General features: G+C 41.1%; 1 protein-coding gene across 3 annotated transcripts in view; it reads right to left on the bottom strand.

Annotated features, from left to right (window-relative positions):
- LOC122550775 (microtubule-associated tumor suppressor candidate 2-like) overlaps positions 1-18,666 on the bottom strand; it is a 456,058-nt gene that overhangs the window by 8,585 nt on the left and 428,807 nt on the right. For all 3 annotated transcript variants that reach the window (XM_043692024.2, XM_043692025.2, XM_087988203.1), the window contains 3 exons: positions 13,856-13,954; positions 2,420-2,539; positions 162-259 (listed from right to left, as the gene is read on the bottom strand). In XM_043692024.2, the coding sequence (XP_043547959.2) occupies positions 162-259; positions 2,420-2,539; positions 13,856-13,954 (317 nt within the window). The remainder of the gene's footprint in view (positions 1-161; positions 260-2,419; positions 2,540-13,855; positions 13,955-18,666) is intronic.

The raw sequence follows: 18,666 nt of genomic DNA, 5'->3' as shown, positions 1-18,666 counted from the left end.
TATTCCACGCAGAAGCCAGTGCTCAATGGTATCCTTCCAGTGACTAGTCTTGACCGGGAGTGTGACATAGCTGTAATGCTACTCATCATCTCAAGGGACCCACTAGTTGCTTGCCATCGGTAGCTATAAAGCCTTTTTTATTATAAGGTGTGACTATTCACCTTGTTAAGGCAACATTATTGTCAATTCTGGCTTTCAGGTCTTCATTCTGTTGCTGAAGAACTTGAACTTTTTCTTCTAATACCACGTTCTTCTCAGCCTACATGGATGGGATAATAACACTGTTTTATAAATGAAGACGTATCATGCTATTATGTAGAAACATTGATCTAATAGTCTTACAGACAGCCGACATAGCAAGAAGGCCATTGTTCTGGGTTTTATTGTGATATTGTTATTAAAAAATGTTCAGAACAATCAAATAAATGCAAAAAACTGCAGGAGTTGGAAATCTGAAACAAACACATAAAATGCTGGAGAAACTCAGCAGATATAGGAGCATTTGCAGAAGTTCTGATGCAAAGTTATATTTTACCCAAAACATTAACCCTATTTTTCTTTCTCCAGATCTGTCAGAATTGCTGAGTTGCTTCAGCATTTTCTGTGTTTGTTCAGAACAATGCCTTGGTAAATATAGCGAATAAGCAGACTTGGTGGGTAGATGTTTTTTCAAATGAATGTTGAGGTTACATACTCACAAATCATGCACATGATCCACACCATTTTCTATTCATTAGAGATTAAAAGGTTCTGTTTACAAAATCCTGAGAGGGGCTCCCAGGAAGTGAGATTCTGCACTGCACATATGTATTCGATGTGTGGGGTCCAAACATACATTAGCATGACAGAAATAAAACAGGACCATACAATGTAAGTGTTCTTTAAGGCACATAAATGTAACTTGTGTATCTCTCATGTGTAGCTGCACCATGTTTAAACAAATGCAACTGCTAACTTTTGTCTCCATTTTTATTTTTGACTTCTCCCACCTTTTCTCTCTTTTTAAAGTGTGTTTATTTTTCTGTTTCTTAAAACAACTGGAAAGAAATATCTAATCTGTGGTCATAAGGGGAACATGGAAAAAAAATCTAGAACTTCCACGATTTCATGACTCTTAATACGGTTTGTGTACTGGATGGTGGACAAATATATATCCATCAGCTAATTTGCCTAGTGGGAAACTAACCAGACTGAATCAGTAAAATGGAAGATAAAACGGGGTGGAGTGCAAGAACGGCAGTAAATCTAATCTCATCAGTTCCTTGTCATGTGAGGAAAGTTCAAAGTACTGCTAAATGTCAGCAAGTTATATTACTCAGAGCATCACATATGATCCTGATCCTGTCTTAGCCCCGATCTGCACTCATATACTCCCAGCAGAAATAAACTGTACCAATACAATTTTCCCTTCCTCAACCCAAGGCACAAAGTAGTGATTGAAACTGGGCCTTCCAGATCTATTTAAAACATAGAACAGTACAGCCGTTTGGCCCTCAATGTTGTGCTGGCCTTTTATCCTACTCTAACCCACTTAAGTATACTAACTTCCATGTGCTTATCTAAGAGTCGCTTAAATGTCCCTAATGTCTCTGTCTATACTACCACTACTGGCTCTGAGTAGAGGACCTACCTCTGACATCTTCCCTAAACCTTCCTCCAATCACCTTAAAATTATGCCCCCTCATGATAGCCTTTACGGCCATGGGAAAATCCCTCTGGCTATCCATTCTATCTATGCCTCTCAACATCTAGTACACCTTTATCAAGTCACCTCTCATCCTTCTTCTCTCCAAAGAGAAAAGCCCTAGCTCCCTCAACCTTTCTTCATAAGACATGCCCTCCAGTCTAGGCAGCATCCTGGTAAATTTCCTCTCCACCCTCTCTAAAGCTTCCACGTCCTTCCTATAATGAAAGAATTAGCTTGAAGGTGACAAGGGCAATTGTAGTCTAGGCATGTGACATTACATTTCAAAACAGCACTCAGGCTTTGGGCACTCTACCCTGTAATCTCTCACATTATGGCCAGAAAATTATGAAGAGATGGGATATGTCTGAAAATCTCTTATGAGGGCTGAAGAGAAAAAGTTATACTGAGTATTTTGTCAAAACCAATGGGAGTTTCCCTTTGTGAAAACAGGAAAAAGAAAGCAACATATTGTATACCTTTGAACATAATTGACTTTAAAGTCACAGCCAGCACTATTTCTGCATAGTTGGCAATATTAAATCAGATTGCTCCCATCTTAAAGTAGAATATTAACATTCAACAAAATCTGAGCAACAGGATGCTGTATATACACAATATGGCATTGTTCCTGCAATGAGGTGCTTCCAAAAAAACTGCACAGATTTGGCAAGCTGAAACATCAGATCTGATGCACTGAAATGTCATGAACACAACTCTAGTTATTCTTCTAACCAGTTTTTCCAATTCGATAATTTTCTTTTCCTGCTGATGGATTTGTTGATTTTTCATTTCAAGAACATGTTTTAGACTGTTCATATCTTCCTCCAGGTGCTGGTATGGTGCCAGGGCAATCTGTGAAATAGAATAAAAATGAATAAAATTCAAAGGACAGGAAAATACTGGAGCAACAACTCTTTAAGAGGATCTTGGGTCTCACTGAAGCCACACTAGGTTTGTTTTTCTTCTCTAACAGACATTAGTGAACCAGATGGATTTTTATGAACTTTGACAATGATTACATGGCCAACATTAGACAAGCTTTTTATTTCATATAATTTATTCAAATGTTGCCATCTACCTCGGGTGGATTTAAACCCACATCTGCAGAATATTAGCATGGGATTCTGGATTATTAGTCCTCTGAAGCTTCCTGTCAGTTTCAGTCAATTGAATAATATTACAATCATACCATTGCATCTGTCAATTTCCACATCATCTGCAGCAGCTCCATGTATGGCAGGATTATAAGAAATGATACTGAGGCTCTATTTATGAATGCAGCCTACCTCATGTATTTTTCACACAGGCAGGTTCAAAATATACACATACCCCTACACACACACATACAAATGGCAGAAACCCATTACAATGAAATAATGGGGTATTAATTGAAAAAAAACCCTGCTACAACAAGGAGGCAATATAACCATGGCTCTGAAAGTGTGAGCACTGAAATAAATACAGGTTGTCAAAATCACGAGCTGTTGGTCCACGGAGGGATGTGAATACTAGTATGAAAGTTTTAAATCTTGACCAGCAGCCAATTCCTAGCCTCTTACCTACTCCTATAGCCATCATATTAATATGGTTGGTCTCATTCGGTTTCTGGTCTGTGGTGACTACCAGGATGTTAACAGTAGCAGATTCGACATGGTAAACATTAAGGGGCGACAATTAAATTATTTATTAGCTTATTGGAGCTGGTCATTTGACTGTGGCACGAATATTGCTTACCATTTACGAGCTTTGGCCTGGATATTATCTAGATTTTACTGCGCATTAGCACAACTGTTTCTGCTTCTGAGGTGCCATGGGCAGTGTGAAATATGTACTATCATCAGCAAACATCCCCTCTTCTGATCTTATAATGGAGGGAAACTCATTGATGAAGCAGCTAAAGATGATCAGGCCTGGGATTCTACCCTGAGGAACTCCTGAAGTGATGTCCTGGGGCTGAGATGTTTGACCTCCAAAATCCACCACCACCACCACCACCCTTCATTTACACTCAATACACCGTCAACCAGCAGAGTTTTCCCCGTGATTCCCATTAACTCATGTTTTGCAAGTGTGACTTGCGATGAAACTATTGTTTTAAGACATGCATTTTGTCATGATTCTTTTTTTTGAAGATTGGTTTAAAGACAGTGGTGTGAGGCTGTCCCTTTGAATCCAATAAAATAAACAGCTTGTGAGGCTTTGGGCTTTTTTAAAATTGGAACAATACAAGTAGCCTGAATGGGTGAGGTCATAGAATCTGGATTTTTAGTTTGAGTTTTTCAGTAGCAGTTGCTGCAATCTTGAAACTGGTTTGGAAGCTATAGTACATCTTTCCCTGCTACATACTCTCTCTCTGAGTTTTAACGTTTTTCTTCCTGGACTGTCATTTATATAAATGATTTGGATGTGAATATAGGAGTCATGGTTAGTAAGCTTGCAGATGACATCAAAGTTGGAGGTGTAGTGAACAGCGAAGAAGGTTACCTCAGAGTACAATGAGATCTTGGTCAGATGGGCTGACAAGTGGCAGATGGAGTTTAAACTAGATAAATATGAAGTGCTACATTTGGAAAGGCAAATCAGGGCACTAAATAGAAAGGTCCTGGGGAGTGTTGCAGAACAGATCTTGGAGTACACCTTCATAATTCCTTGAAAGTAGAGTCACAGGTAGACAGGGTGGTGAAGGCGGCATTTGGTATGCTTACCTTTATTTGTCAGTGCATTGAGTACAGGAGTTGGGAGGTCATGTTGCAGCTGTACAGGACATTAGTTTTGGAATGCTCTGTTCAATTCTGGTCTCTCTGCTTTCTGAAAGATGTTGTTAAACTTGAAAAAGGTTCGGAAAAGATTTATAAAGATGTTGCCATGGAGGGTATGAGCCATTGGGAGAGGCTGAATAGGCTGGGGCTATTTTCCCTGGAGCTTTGGAGGCTGAGAGGTGACCTGATAGAACTTTATAAAATCATGAGCAGCATGAATAGGGTGAATAGCCAAGGTCTTTTTTCCCAGGTTTAAAGCGAGAGTGGAAAGATTTAAAAGGGACTTAGCGGGCAACATTTTCATGCAGGAGACAGTTCATGTATGGAATGAGTTGCCACAGAGAGTGGTGGAGGCTGGTACAATTACAACATTTAAAAAGCATCTGGATGGGTATACAAATAGGAAGGGTTTAGAAGGATATGGGTCAATTGCTGGCAAATGGGACTAGATTAATTTAGGATATCTGGTCAGCATGGACAAGTTGGACTGAGGGTCTGTTTCCATGTTGTACATCTTTATGATTCTATTCCTAGAGAATCGTCTGTGAGGCAATGCATTTTACTGAATTTGCCTTTGCTGCTGGTGCATTTATGGATGCTACCATACTGGAACAGTTACTGTTTAGTAGTTAAATAATCTATTATTCTGTTAAGTTAACCAATAGAATACTTATTCCAATTTTTTCTTTCTTTTGTTATACTTTAACTAATGTGTATGAATAAAGTGTATAGTGCTGAACATCAAGTAGTTTGGCCAATCAAATTGAAACTGGAATGGAAAAAAGTTAGGGTCTAGGCTATCTTCTTAATACATTTTGAGGGGGTCAAGTCAGGGTTCGGCCTGACTTGATGTCACATTCAGTTAAGTGTTACCCTGATATCAAAAAGTGTGAATTACACCATGTTACTGAAGTTAGCATTTTTCCCATCTTTGGGCAATGACTAGTGAGACCTAGAGACGTACGCGCATTTGAATCATCGATGATTATGTATAAGTCAATCCTAAATCTTTCATCCACCAATCCTTTTTTTTACATTTCCTGTGTATATGTCAAACCTTGACTTTGGCTAAAATATCCAAACTCTTTCTACTCACTACCCGCTGAAGTTAAACTGACCTTAGTTGATCCTCTACCCATTTGAAGACATCTGTTGAGCTCCTGAAGTCTGCCTGCATCAACATGTGTTGCTAAGGTTACCCCCTCACTGCGGCGAAAGTGAGGCCTGCAGATGCTGGAGACTAGAGTCGAGAGTATGGTGCGGAAAAAGCACAGCGGGTCAGGCAGCATCTGAGGAGCAGGAGCATCAATGTTTTGGGCAATAGTACTGAAGAAGGGCTTTGGTCCGAAACGTCGATTCTCCTGCTTCTCAGATGCTGCCTCGATCCTACCTCCTCACTGCTGCATGCCAATTCCACTCCCTAATATGGTCACGTGATATCGAGAAAGAGTAGCAGATACACAGTGCAGTTAAAGCAGCAAGTCATTGAGATTGCAGACTGGACCAACTACAGAATAAAAGGTTCTAGAGAATAACATTACGATCAGGGTAAGCTTATTACACAGCTTAGGCAGATTCTGAAGAGTAAATGTGCAGACAGAGGAAAGCCTAGCTTGTGGTTGCAGTTAGAACATTAATTTGAAAAATGTATCAGTGAAAATCACCACAATAGGCTGTCATTTTCTCAAAGATCAATCAGAATCTTCACTTTCAGACAAGCGAGTAAATTAGATATTGCAGATTTCAAAGTCAGCTTTGGATGGTGTATCAGGTTCTTGTGAAGAGAAACAGAAGGTCAGGATTTCATAGAGTCTTCCAGTAAACAACACTGACGAAAGATTGGGTATTGATTAGCCTGAATCAGAATGTGGGTGAGAATCTGATAAACATTGACATGCCTGCCAGCCAGATGGACAGCAAAGTTAGAGATGTTAGGGCTATTCATAAATAGAGTAAGTTCACTCATGCTTTCTGCATTTCTGAAAGGACACAGATTAAGAGAGTTCAGATATTCAAGAGAAAAACCATCTCAAAACAGTACTTTTCAAAAGGAGTAGTCATCTATGTTCATGATAAATGATGGATGCATGAAGATGGCTTCAAAATCTGTTTGAGGAATGTTTAGACCAGGAGAATTACGTAAAGAAAACAATCTACTCTTTGGGGACATTGCTTTTTATTCATTCGTGGCATGTATAGTCTTGCTGGCTGGGCCAGAATTTATTCTGAGAAGGTGCCTGGTCAGCTGCCTTTTTACCTGCTGCAGTCATTTGCTATAGATAGACTGACAATACATTTAAGGAGGGAGTTCTCGGATTTTTACTCAGTAACACTGATGGAATGGTGATATATTTCCAAGTCAGGAATGCGAGTGGCTTGGAAAGGAACTGGTGGGTGGTGGGATACCCTGTACCTGCTGCCCTTGTCCTTCTAGATGGAAGTGGTTTGGAATTGGAAGGTGCTGCTTAAGGAGCCTAAATTACTGCAGTGTATCTTGGAGATGATATATACTGCTGCTACTGAGTGGTGGAGGGATTGGATGTTGTGGACGTGCTGCTGGTTACTTTGTCCTAGATGATATTAAGCTTCTCGAATGTTGTTGGAAATGCACCATCTAGGCAAGTGGGGAGTATTCCACCACATTCCTGATTTGTGCTTTGTAGATGGTGGATGGGTAGTCAGGAGGTGAGTTACTCACCACAGTACTCCTAGCCTCTGAACTGCCTTTGCAACTACTTTATTTATATTGCTAGTCCAGTTGAGTTTCTCATCAATGTTAATCCTTAGGATGTTGATAGTATGAGATTCAGTGATGACAATGCCTCTGAATGCCAAGGGATGATGTTTAAATTGTCTCTTTACTGAGATGGTCATTGCCTGGTATTCGTATGGTGTAAGTATTATTTTCTACTTGTCAGCCCGAATCTGGATATTGTTCAGACCTTGTTGCATTTTAACATGGATTGCTTCAGTATTTTAAGATGTTGCAAATGATGTTGGACATTGCTCAGTTATCAGTGACCATACCTATTTCTGACCTTATGATGGAGGGAAACTCATTGATGAAGCAGCTGAAGATGGTAGGTCCTATCCCAAGGAATCCTGCAGAGACGTCCTGGAGCTGAGATGACTGAACTCCGACAACCAATACTATATTCCTATGTGCCAGGTATGACTCAAATCATCAGAGAGTTTTCTCTCCGATTCCCATTGACTGCAGTTTTGCTCGGGCTCCTTGATGCACACTCAGTCATGTACAACCTTGATATCAAGGGCTGTCACTCTCACTCACTTCTGGAAATCGGCTCACCTTTCAACAGAATTATACAGTATAGAAGAGGACCTTCAGCCAAAACTACACAACCACCTACAATAGTCCCAAACTAGGCTCTTAGCCTCGAGTATAATGACCCTTCACGAGTTCATCCAAGTACTTTTTAAAAGTTGTGATGTTACCTGCCTCAACTACCCTACCAGGCAGTGCATTCCAAACACTCACCAAGCTCTGGGTGAAAAATCCTTTCCTCAAATCCCCCCTAGCCTCCCACCTTACACTTTGAAAGTTTGTTCTTCTTGTTCTTGTCCCTTCAACTAAGGGGACCGGCTGTATTCCACCCACCCTGTTCATGCCCCTCATAGTCTTGTACACCTCTATCCCGTTTCCCCACCCCTCAATCTTCTTTACTCCAAATAAAACAACCTTAGCTTATCCAGCCTCTCTTCACAGCTGACATGTTCCATTCCAGGAGAAAGTGAGGACTGCAGATGCTAGAGATCAGAGCTGAAAATGTGTTGCTGGAAAAGCGCAGCAGGTCAGGCAGCATCAAAGGAGCAGGAGAATCGACGTTTCGGGCATAAGCCTGAAAGAAGGGCTTATGCCAGAAACGTCGATTCTCCTGTTCCTTGGATGCTGCCTGACCTGCTGCGCCTTTCCAGCAACACATGTTCCATTCCAGCCAATATTTTGGTGAATCGCCTCTGCACCCCCTCCAATGTAGTCACATCCTTCCTATAGTTTGGTTAGACCACTCCTGGAGTGTAGTTCCGCTCACCAAAGTTCTGTACAGTTCCAACATTATTCCTATGCTCTTTTAACCTATGCCTTAACTGATAAATGCAAGTGTCCTGTATGCCTTCCCAACTATCCTATTAACCTGTTCTGCCACCTTTCGGGATCTGTGGACAAGTGTTCCAAAATCTCTCTGTTCCTCTGAGCCTCCTAGTGTTTTCTCATTCACTGAGTACTCGCTTATCATGTTACTTTTTCCAAAGTGCATTACCTCACACTGTTCAGGGTTAAATTCTGTTTGCCACTGATCTGCCTATCTGACCAACCTTGCTTTATCTTCATGTAACCTAAGACCTGTCTCCTCCCTGTCAATCACCTAAACAATCATTATGTAATCTGCTTATCAGCATGTGGTCATTCTTATTTACATCACTTATGCATATCACAAACCATAAGGGATCCAGCACTGATCCCTGTAGAATGCCACTGGACACCAGCATCCAGTCACACAAACAGCCTTCCACAATCATGCTCTGCCTCCTGCCATTAGCCAACTTTGGATCCAACCTGCCAAGTTACAATGGATCCCATTTGCTTTTACCGTCTTTATCAGTTTTCCATATGGAACTTAGTCAAAGGTCTTGCTGAAATCCAGGAGACTAGGGCTGATGACTGCATGGCTCAAGAGTTGGGGATGCAGGAAGGATTTCTGGATTACAGAGGTCATTTCTGGGGACTATTGAATCTCTACATGAGCTTTGTTAGCATTGAGTCAGAATGGGACCAACATTCCTACAGGAGGGTTTGCTAGTGCTGTTGGGAGGGGTTTAAATTAGTTCAGCAGGGGCACCTGTGATTGAAACCTTTGAGGGGCTGCTTCTTAATCTACCATCTAGCTCTGTGAACCCTTGATGCATGTCCATGTTTGGACTAAGGCCAGAATAAGGTCAGAGACAGATTAGTCCTGATGTAAAATAAACAAAACTTCAGAGAGCAAATTATTGTGAAGTAGGTGCTGCTTTTTGGTGTCATCTGTAAGCTTACTAACTGTACCTCCCATGCTCGCATCCAAATCATTTATGTAAATGACAAAAAGTAGAGGACCCAGCACCCGATTCCACTGCTCACAGGCCTCCAGTCTGAAAAACAACCCTCCATCACCACCCTCAGTCTTCTACCTTTGAGCCAGTTGTGTATCCAAATGGCTAGTTCTCCCTTTATTCCATGAGATCTAACCTTGCTAATCAGCCTCCCATAGGGAACCTTGTCGAATGCCTTACTGAAGATCGATTATTTTTCCGACAATCAACAATGGTTTCATGGTGGTCATTAGGCTATTAATTCCAGATTTCTGCTGAATTTGAACTCCATCATCTGCCATGGCAAGATGATCAACTTGGCAGCGATGCTATTGCTGAAATCCAATCCCAAAACAATGACATTATAATGATTTCTGGTGATCAAACCAGTCTTATTGAATTATTGGATGTCTTTCTAAACAAGCCCTCCAAGGATAGTATTAGAAAATAGTGGAACAGCTGGGTGCTTGGCAGAAATAGAACATTCATGAAGGAAAGTAACATATGCACTCTGACCCTGTATGAATGAGTTGTGGATGCCTGGGTTTAAATCAGGATGGAACCTGCCAGAAAAACATACAAGAAGCATGGGATATCCAGTACACTTGCTGGGACAGAGATGATTAGTTTGGAATGATATTGCTGATGCTGAAGGTAATGTTGGTGCTGTCATTCAAGAAGCCAATTGGAGTTGTTATTTTGTTCTGGAGATGGGGATGGGAGTGATCTATTTTGAAGCACGTTCAGTGAAATCTCTGTTGCTAAGTAGCATTCCTTTCTGTCCTATAAAATAACTGAGTGAAATTATATTAAATTGTCTGGCTTTTGTCTGTGATGAATTTGATGTATTTGATGAACTTAATGTAAAGAAATTAATGGCTGTTGCATGGAGATTATTATCTAACAAATTCAGAATTTCTGAATTCATTTAGAAAACATTTTTGGCTCCTTTTGGCAGGGTGCATTTGGCAGGACCAGTCCCTGAACTAGTGACTCTGCGGTAATGAGATGTTAATGCAAAGTCATTTTTAATATCCACGTAACTCTTTGGTCAAGTCAATGGGCTTCAGTTTAAGCTTCTTGATTCAGAAATTAGCACCTTCTGAAATCTAAGAATCTCTCAGTACTGACGTGTCATCTAAGTTAAACATTGAGGTCCTGGAATAGGGAGGAAGCCCACTATCCTCTGACAGAGAACTGAGCATGCTCCGAAACATAATGTAACCACATTTGGGAGCTGTGCTAAACTGCTGTTGCTATTCAGTCAGAAAACATGCTGCAGCATTTGACCTTGAAGAGAAACACTTCTGTTATCTGATACATATTTACTGTTTGAAAAGGAAATTCCTACGGATGACCTGTGACTTGGGAGGAAACAGAGGCTTAAGAGGTGAGGAAGAAGATGACTTTAAATATCCTGGTAAAGGAAGAGATTGTAAGGCGTGCTGTGCACAATACATCACATGGCTATGCAATTAGAGGAAGTTCATTACTGTGATCACTGGGAAGACCGTGTTGTAGATCAGCTTGGTAACATTAATAACTCTGATCTTATCTCATCTTCATACCATATCTTATTGTATCTGTTTTTTCTTCAACCTTTGGTAACAACATAATGAAAGCAAACTACATGTTAATAAAATGTTGCCTTGAAAAAAGTAGCCATGTATGTTTAGGAACTCCCCTCCTCACTTAGGGAATGCTGCTGCTAAATTTTAACAATAACTTTGAACGGGAAGATGTAGGGCTGGAGTTTCACTGCTGAGGTGAGTAGCTCAAGCTGGGAACTCACCTGAATCGCCAAACCCCCGGGAGAAAGGCCCCGAAGGCCGTGTGAGAGATCTAATAGAAACAAGGAACAGAAGAATTCACCCCACTGATCCTGCTCCCCGATTCAATACCATCATGGCTGATCCTCTGTCTCATTGCTATTTGCTCCTGATACCCCTTGGTGCCTTTAGACACATAAAGTCTGTCTTTTTCTTGAACATGTTTAGTGATGTAGCCTTCACAGCATTCTACAGTAGAGAATTCTACAGGTTCGCTACTCCTTCTCAAAGAAATATTTTCTCATCTCAGTCCAAAATAGTCCCCTGTATCCTGAGGCTGTTTTCACTGAGTCTAGACTCCGCAGTCTAGAAAATCATCCTCCCTGCATCCAGTCCGTCCAGCCCTGTCAGAATTTTATATGTTTCAATCGTATCCCTTCTCACCCTTTTAATCTCTGGTGAATGCAGGACTAGTTGAACCAATCTCTCCTCATAGGACTGTCCTGCCATCTCAAGTATGGGCCCAGTGAACCACAGTTGCAGACTCTTTGTGACCCTTCCTAGGTAGGGACACCAAAACTGCACGCTGTTCTTCAGATGTGGTCTTACCAAGACCTGATATAACTGCATGAAAACATTTCCTACTTCTGATCTCAATTCCCCTTGCAATGAAGGTCAAAGTAATTGCTTATTAAATCTGCCTATCCACTTTCATTGTCTAGTATCCAAATGTAGTTCTCTATTTCCCAATATATTAGATTAGATTAGATTCCCTACAGCGTGGAAACAGGCCCTTCGGTTCAACCAGTCCACACTGACCGTCTGAAGAGTAACCCACCCAGTCCCATTTTCCTCTGACTAGTGCATCTAACACTATGGGCAATTTAACATGGCCAATTCACCTGCACATCTTTGGACTGTGGGAGGAAACCGGAGCATCCAGAGGAAACTCACGCAGACATGGGGAGAATGTGCAAACTCCACACAGACAGTTGCCAGAGGCTGGAATTGAATCTGGGACCCTGGTGCTGTGAGGCAGCAGTGCTAACAACTGAGCCACCGTGCTGCCCCAATGCAATTGGCAGGATTCAAACCTGCACAGGAAAATCCAAATGGATGTCAAATCCATCATCTTAACCACTCGACCACGACTATCATTTAAATAAAACTCTACCTTTCTGTTTTTCACACTGAAGTGTATACTTCACATTTAGCCACATAGTACTACATCTGCCATATTTTTGCTCACATGTTTCCTCAGCTTGTCTAACTTTGAATCCTCTTTGCATCCTCCCAACAATGCACAATCCCACCCAGTTTTCTGTAATCAATCCACCAATTTTACTTCTGACCACAAATCTTAATTAAAGCAGCTCTTTCCTCCTCTGGTCTGGGATTCCCACTTTGCTGCAAATTTCCACTTAGTCACTGACTCCGTCTTATTCCAGCAAAGTCTTGCTCACTCTGAGTATGCAGCGGACTCTGACCATGCACTTTGAGCAAGCCCTTCTGTTACAGAGAGTTCTGATGAGACCCTTGTCTTTTCTAACTTCCTTCCACAGTGTTCACCACCTAATTCAGGCAAGGAGTATCAAGTGTTTGATAGGCAAGTGCCACTTGGAAGCAAGACTTAACTACTCTAGTCTTCCAATTCTTTAGCCTTCCTGATAACTTGCAATACCTGTATGTTAGCCTCCAATGACTTATCAACAAGTTTACCTAAGTTTCTTTGTACATCTTTCCAACGTCTTACCATTTGAGAAATATACAGCACATCTGTTCTTCCCACCAAAGTGGACAACTCCATATTTTTCCATATTATATTCTGTCTTATTCTTACCCATCTGTAGCCTTAATAAATCCTCCTGAAAACTTTTCACATCTTCCTCACAATTCACAATACACAATCCAGCTTAGTTTAGCTTCTGCAAATTTGGACAAAGTATATTTGGTCCCTACATCCAAATCATTGAAATATATTGTAAACAGCTGGGACACAAGTGCTGATCCTTGTACAAAGTACCTCATTCGTCACAGCTTACAATGCTAACTCACAACAATGTACCCAGAATACTCCCTAAGCAGATCTCAGGAGCCATGTGGAGATTAAATAAGGTTTTAAAAATCCAATGCAATGCCTGCTTTATAGACTTGATAGTTTAAAAAAAACAGCTTTGATGCATGGAAAGATACTATACACCAGACCTGACAAAGCAATACAGCAGAGTCATTTTTATTAGCACTGTAACCTGCAGCCTGTTCATCACATTTTTAAAGTGCCGGGATTTAAATAATTTCAGATCATGACAGTTAAAAAAAAAACGTAGCTGCTCATTATTTTCAGCACAGGAGATAGCCTGCAGAAAGAGAGATCATAATGGGTTCAATTGTGGACGTTAAGCAGTGAGTTACAAATCACCCTCGTGGTTACAATTGGTGTCAGACATGGAAAGAGAAATGCAAGAAAAAATTGAAAATGAAATTAGGATAATTGTTCCATTTCTCCATATTTTGTAGTTATTCTCAGAACGCGTATTTCAGTCAATATTTACCTCAACTTGCTCATCCGTACTTCTCCTTAAGGCCTCTTCAAATCGTTTTGCTTTGTCCTTCAGGGAATGATTCTGAAATGTCAACGTGTCAACTTGATCCTTTAATACAGAAAACAAAATCAAAATGATTTCTTTGGAAATTTGATCTGGCAAATTATGGAAATGGTTATATTTTGAAGCAGCAATTGTGATCCCTATGTTATCAATTAGGATATCAGCTGCTATTTTTGGACTGAATAGAATGTGTGCTGCGCAAGCTTTGGCAATTATTAGCTCGTGACAAAGTTGAACAGGATCCTGACTTTTTTTTTACCTTCAGTGAACTGCGTAACATAGGACATGTCAATAAAAGCTTGATCAGGAAACATGTGCAAATATCACTGCCTGTAACTTCGTAGCAAATCTCTTTCTAATATAGAGTCATGTATCAAATACAGTAAACTTTTTATTATCTGGCACTGATGGGACCAATTAATCAAATATTGCAGATAATCAAGAGGTCCATGTAATCAATGTAAAAACACGCACTAAGTGATAGAAACATATGCAGTGGGTATACACATCACTGTTATATTTTATTTACAGCATGAATCAGTTACATAATAATGCAACACTGCCTTAAATAAATTTTACTGACATGCAACCTCAACTGACTACTTGGACATCACGGAAATTGACTTGAAATTGAATCGACTGTTGATGTGTGGTATGGCCATTCAATTGAATGACAAGTATATTTACATTGAGGTAAATAAATTTTAAAAATCTATAATAATTGGACAGAATAAAATGATAAACATCACAATATTTGAGGTATTTAATTTTTGCCAGTTCACAAGGTGCCAGTTAAAACAAAGTTTGCTGTACCTGCATGACTAGATTAATTTGGTTGGAATTGAATCATTACTTTGAATGGAATATAATGTGGGAACGTGTGAGATTATGCACATTGGTAGAAAGAATGGAAGAGGTGAATATTATTTAAATGGGGTAAGGCTGCGGAAAGCTGCGTCACAGAAGGATTTGGCAATCCTCACACATGAATCACAAAAAACTAGCACCAAAGTTCAGCAGGTAATAGGAAATGCAAAGGCAATGTTGGTCTTTACTTTAAGGGGATCGTAGTATAAAAGTAGCAAAGTTTGGTTAAAATTATGCGCATCACTAATCCGACCTTAGTTATAACATTGTGAACAGTTTTGGTGTCTCATCGAAGGAAAGATACTGTGGCATTGGAGATCCAAGAAGGTTAATTTCTGGGTATGGAGGGGTTTTCTTTTGAGGAAACATTGAGTAGGTTGGGCTTGTACTCATTGGAATTTGGAAAAATGAGAGGAGATCTTACTGGAATATATAAGATTATGAGGATCTTCACAGGATAGATGCTTGTTTCACCTTGTGGGAGAATCTAAGACCAGAGGGCACAATCTCAGAATAAGGCGTCACTCATTTAAGATAGAGATAATGAGATTTTGTTTTTAAAAAAACGGTAGTGAATCTGTGGAATTCATTATCGCAGAGGGCTGTAGGGACTTCATCATTAGGTATATTCAAGACTGAGAAAGGCATTTTTAAATCAGTCAGAGATTTAAGGGGAAAAGTCAGGAAAGTGCGTTGATGATCTCCCTGAATAGTGGAGCAAATTCAATGGGCTGAATAGCCTCCTTCTGCTCCTATTTCACATGGTCAACCTTTACCTGAAAAAATGCCGATCAATGTCTCAGATCTGTGACCTTTCAGAGAATTGCTGCAGTGCAGGAGGAGGCTGTTTGGTCAATCACACATGCACTGGTTCTATTACCTAATGACAATCTCCTGCCTTTCCCTTGCATACCATTTGCATCCGAATAATCATTTAATGTGCTCTCGAATGCCTCAATTGAACCTGTTTCCATCACATTCCCAGGCAGTGCATTCCACACCCAAACTACTCTCTGTATGAAGACGTTTTTTCTCACATGACCCTTTTTGCTTTTGCACATCACTTTAAAAATAAACGTTTATTTGTACAAGGCCTTTAAAAGCCTTCAGACACCCCTAAGGGTACCATAGCCAAGAAAAACATTCCAAGCACAGTCATTGCTGTTATTTCCTTTATCACTCGCTCTTGTGCTGCATGCATCATTATTTCGCACGTTTTCTGGTTTTACATAAAATATCCAGCTTCTGCAGTAATTAGATTTCAAATTTTATCTTTGATTTTACTAAAGAATAGCATTGAGCCTCACTTAGATCATAGAGATGTACAGCATGGAAACAGACCGTTCGGTCCAACCCGTCCACGCTGACCAGATATCCCAACCCAATCCAGTCCCACCTGTCAGCACCCGGCCCATATCCCTCCAAACGTTTCCTATTCATATACCCTTCCTATTCATATAAAATGCCTTTTAAATGTTGCAATTGTACCAGCCTCCACCACTTCCTCTGGCAGCTCATTCCATACACGAACCACCATCTGTGTGAAAAAGTTACCCCTTAGGTCTCTTTTATATCTTTCCCCTCTCACCTTAAACCTATGCCCTCTAGTTCTGGACTCCCCAACCCCAGGAAAAAGACTTTGTCTATTTATCCTATCCATGGCCTTCATAATTTTGTAAACCTCTATAAGGTCACCCCCTCAGCCTCCAACGCTCCAGAGAAAACAGCCCCAGCCTGTTCAGCCTCTCCCTATAGCTCAAATTACCTCATTTGCCTGATCCTCTTCAGAAACTCTAACTCTTCAAGATCAAAGGTTTGACTGCATTACTGCAATATCACAGTTTTAAAAATTACTCAGCCTTTATATCACTACTGATAACGAGGACAATAACTGACATTTATTTACTGCCTTTAACATATTGAAAGCATGATCAAACAAAATTTGACACTGAGCCAGATAAAGCTATACTAAGGGGTGGCACGGTGGCACAGTAGTTAGCATTGCTGCCTTACAGCGCCAGAGACCCGGGTTCAATTCCCACCTCAGGCGACTCCCTGTATGGAGTTTGTACATTCTCCCTGTGTCTGCATGGGTTTCCTCTGGCTGCTCCGGTTTCCTCCCACAATCCAAAAATGTGCAGGTTAGGTGAATTGGCTGTGCTAAATTGCCCGAAGTGTTAGGTGAAGGGGTAAATGTAGGGGAATCGGTATGCGTGGGTTGCGCTTCGGCGGGTCGGTGTGAACTTGTTGGGCCGAAGGGCCTGTTTCCACACTGTAAGTAATCTAATAAATCAAATCTAAGATGGGTTAAACAGGTAGAATCGTTTCCAGTTTTGGGCGACTGTCTGTGTGGAGTTTGCACATTTTCCCCGTGTCTGCGTGGGTTTCCTCCGGGTGCTCCGGATTCCTCCCACAGTCCAAAGATGTGCCGGTCAGGTGAATTGGCCATGCTAAATTGCCCATAGTGTTAGGTACATTAGGCAGGGTAGTATATAGGTTAATATAGGGTAGGGGAATGGGTCTGGGTGGGTTACTCTTCGGAGGGTTGGTGCGGACTTGTAGGGCCGAAGGACCTGTTTCCACACTGTAGGGAATCTAATCTAATCTAATCTCTACAGCGTGGAAGCAGGCCATTTGGCCCATTGAGTCCACACCAACCCTCCAAGGAACATCACACCCAGAGCCAACCCCCTACCCTATCCATGTAACCCTGCATTTCCAAGGCTAACTCATTTATCCAGCACAATACTGAACAGTATGGGCAATTTAGCATGGCCAATCCTGCGCACTTTTGGACTGTGGGAAGAAACTGGAATACCTGGAGGAAATCCATGCAGACACGGGGAGAATGTGCAAACTCCACATAGACAGTTGCCCGAGGGTAGAATTGAACCTGGGTCCCTGATGATTTGAGGCAGCAGTGCTAACCACTGAGCCAGCGTGCAGCCTTTAGGTCGTTTTAAGGAACTCTTAAAGGAAGAGAGAGATAGATACAAAGATTTGCAGTCTCAAATGATGTATTGTTCAGAGCTCAGGAATCTATTACTCTATTAAAACAATTCAACCCCTGCTTGGTTGACAGCTCCAGACATTCAATAATTATTGTCAATTTCAGAGCCTTTATTCACAAGTGCGTGCAATTTCAGCGACAGAAACAATTTGGATGCTTGATATTTGTATTGTCCTGTCATAGAAAGATTTAAATGAAGAACTATCTCTTAAAGCTATTTTTATATGTCTCTGTAGGGTTCATTGCTTATCTACAGTATCTACAGGTGAATGATTCGTCTGTAAGTGCCATAGCTTGGCTTGGGTGCATAGAGGACATGGGAGCTGCTTTGCTGGGTCATACCATGGCAGAGAGATGAGAAGCCATGGGGCTGTTGGATATAGGGTGCATGACAGACATTGGAAGTTAGTTTGGATGGGAGAAACCTGGTGGCATGGGTGGGGTGGTGGGTGGTTTTGGTGTTGAAGGATTGAGGGCCTTCCTGTTTCCTTTCTCATTGGCATGAAGTCCCTCGGCACAGAGATGGCTCTTTAAACTCTGCAGTCAGCTTTGCCTCTGAATCTGGGTCAGTTGCCTGCACATCGCCAACACCCCAGCCAGTACTCAGGATTATGCTTCCAGAACTCGGATATTCCTAAGCGGTTGTGTGAGGCTGAGAAATTTCTCAACTCCCACCGCCTATCTTGGGGATGAAGATCCAGCCCATTGATTGAGGTTGTGCCAATGCTTGGTACAAGCACCAGCTCATGTGAAAGTATCATCCAGAATTACCTGGGCTTGAAAGTTTGCTTTCCTGCTTTTCCCTCACCTTTACTGATGCAGTGTTAAGGTGAGGAAATCGCAATGTGCAGAACATGCGCACAAGCCTACAATTAGATAA

This window comes from Chiloscyllium plagiosum, unplaced genomic scaffold, assembly GCF_037043375.1.
Source record: "Chiloscyllium plagiosum isolate Xiang-an unplaced genomic scaffold, Cpla_swu_hap1 HiC_scaffold_6, whole genome shotgun sequence".
Lineage (NCBI taxonomy): Eukaryota > Metazoa > Chordata > Chondrichthyes > Orectolobiformes > Hemiscylliidae > Chiloscyllium > Chiloscyllium plagiosum.
Note: the sequence above shows the minus strand (reverse complement) of the source record. Positions and strands in the feature narration are given on the sequence as shown.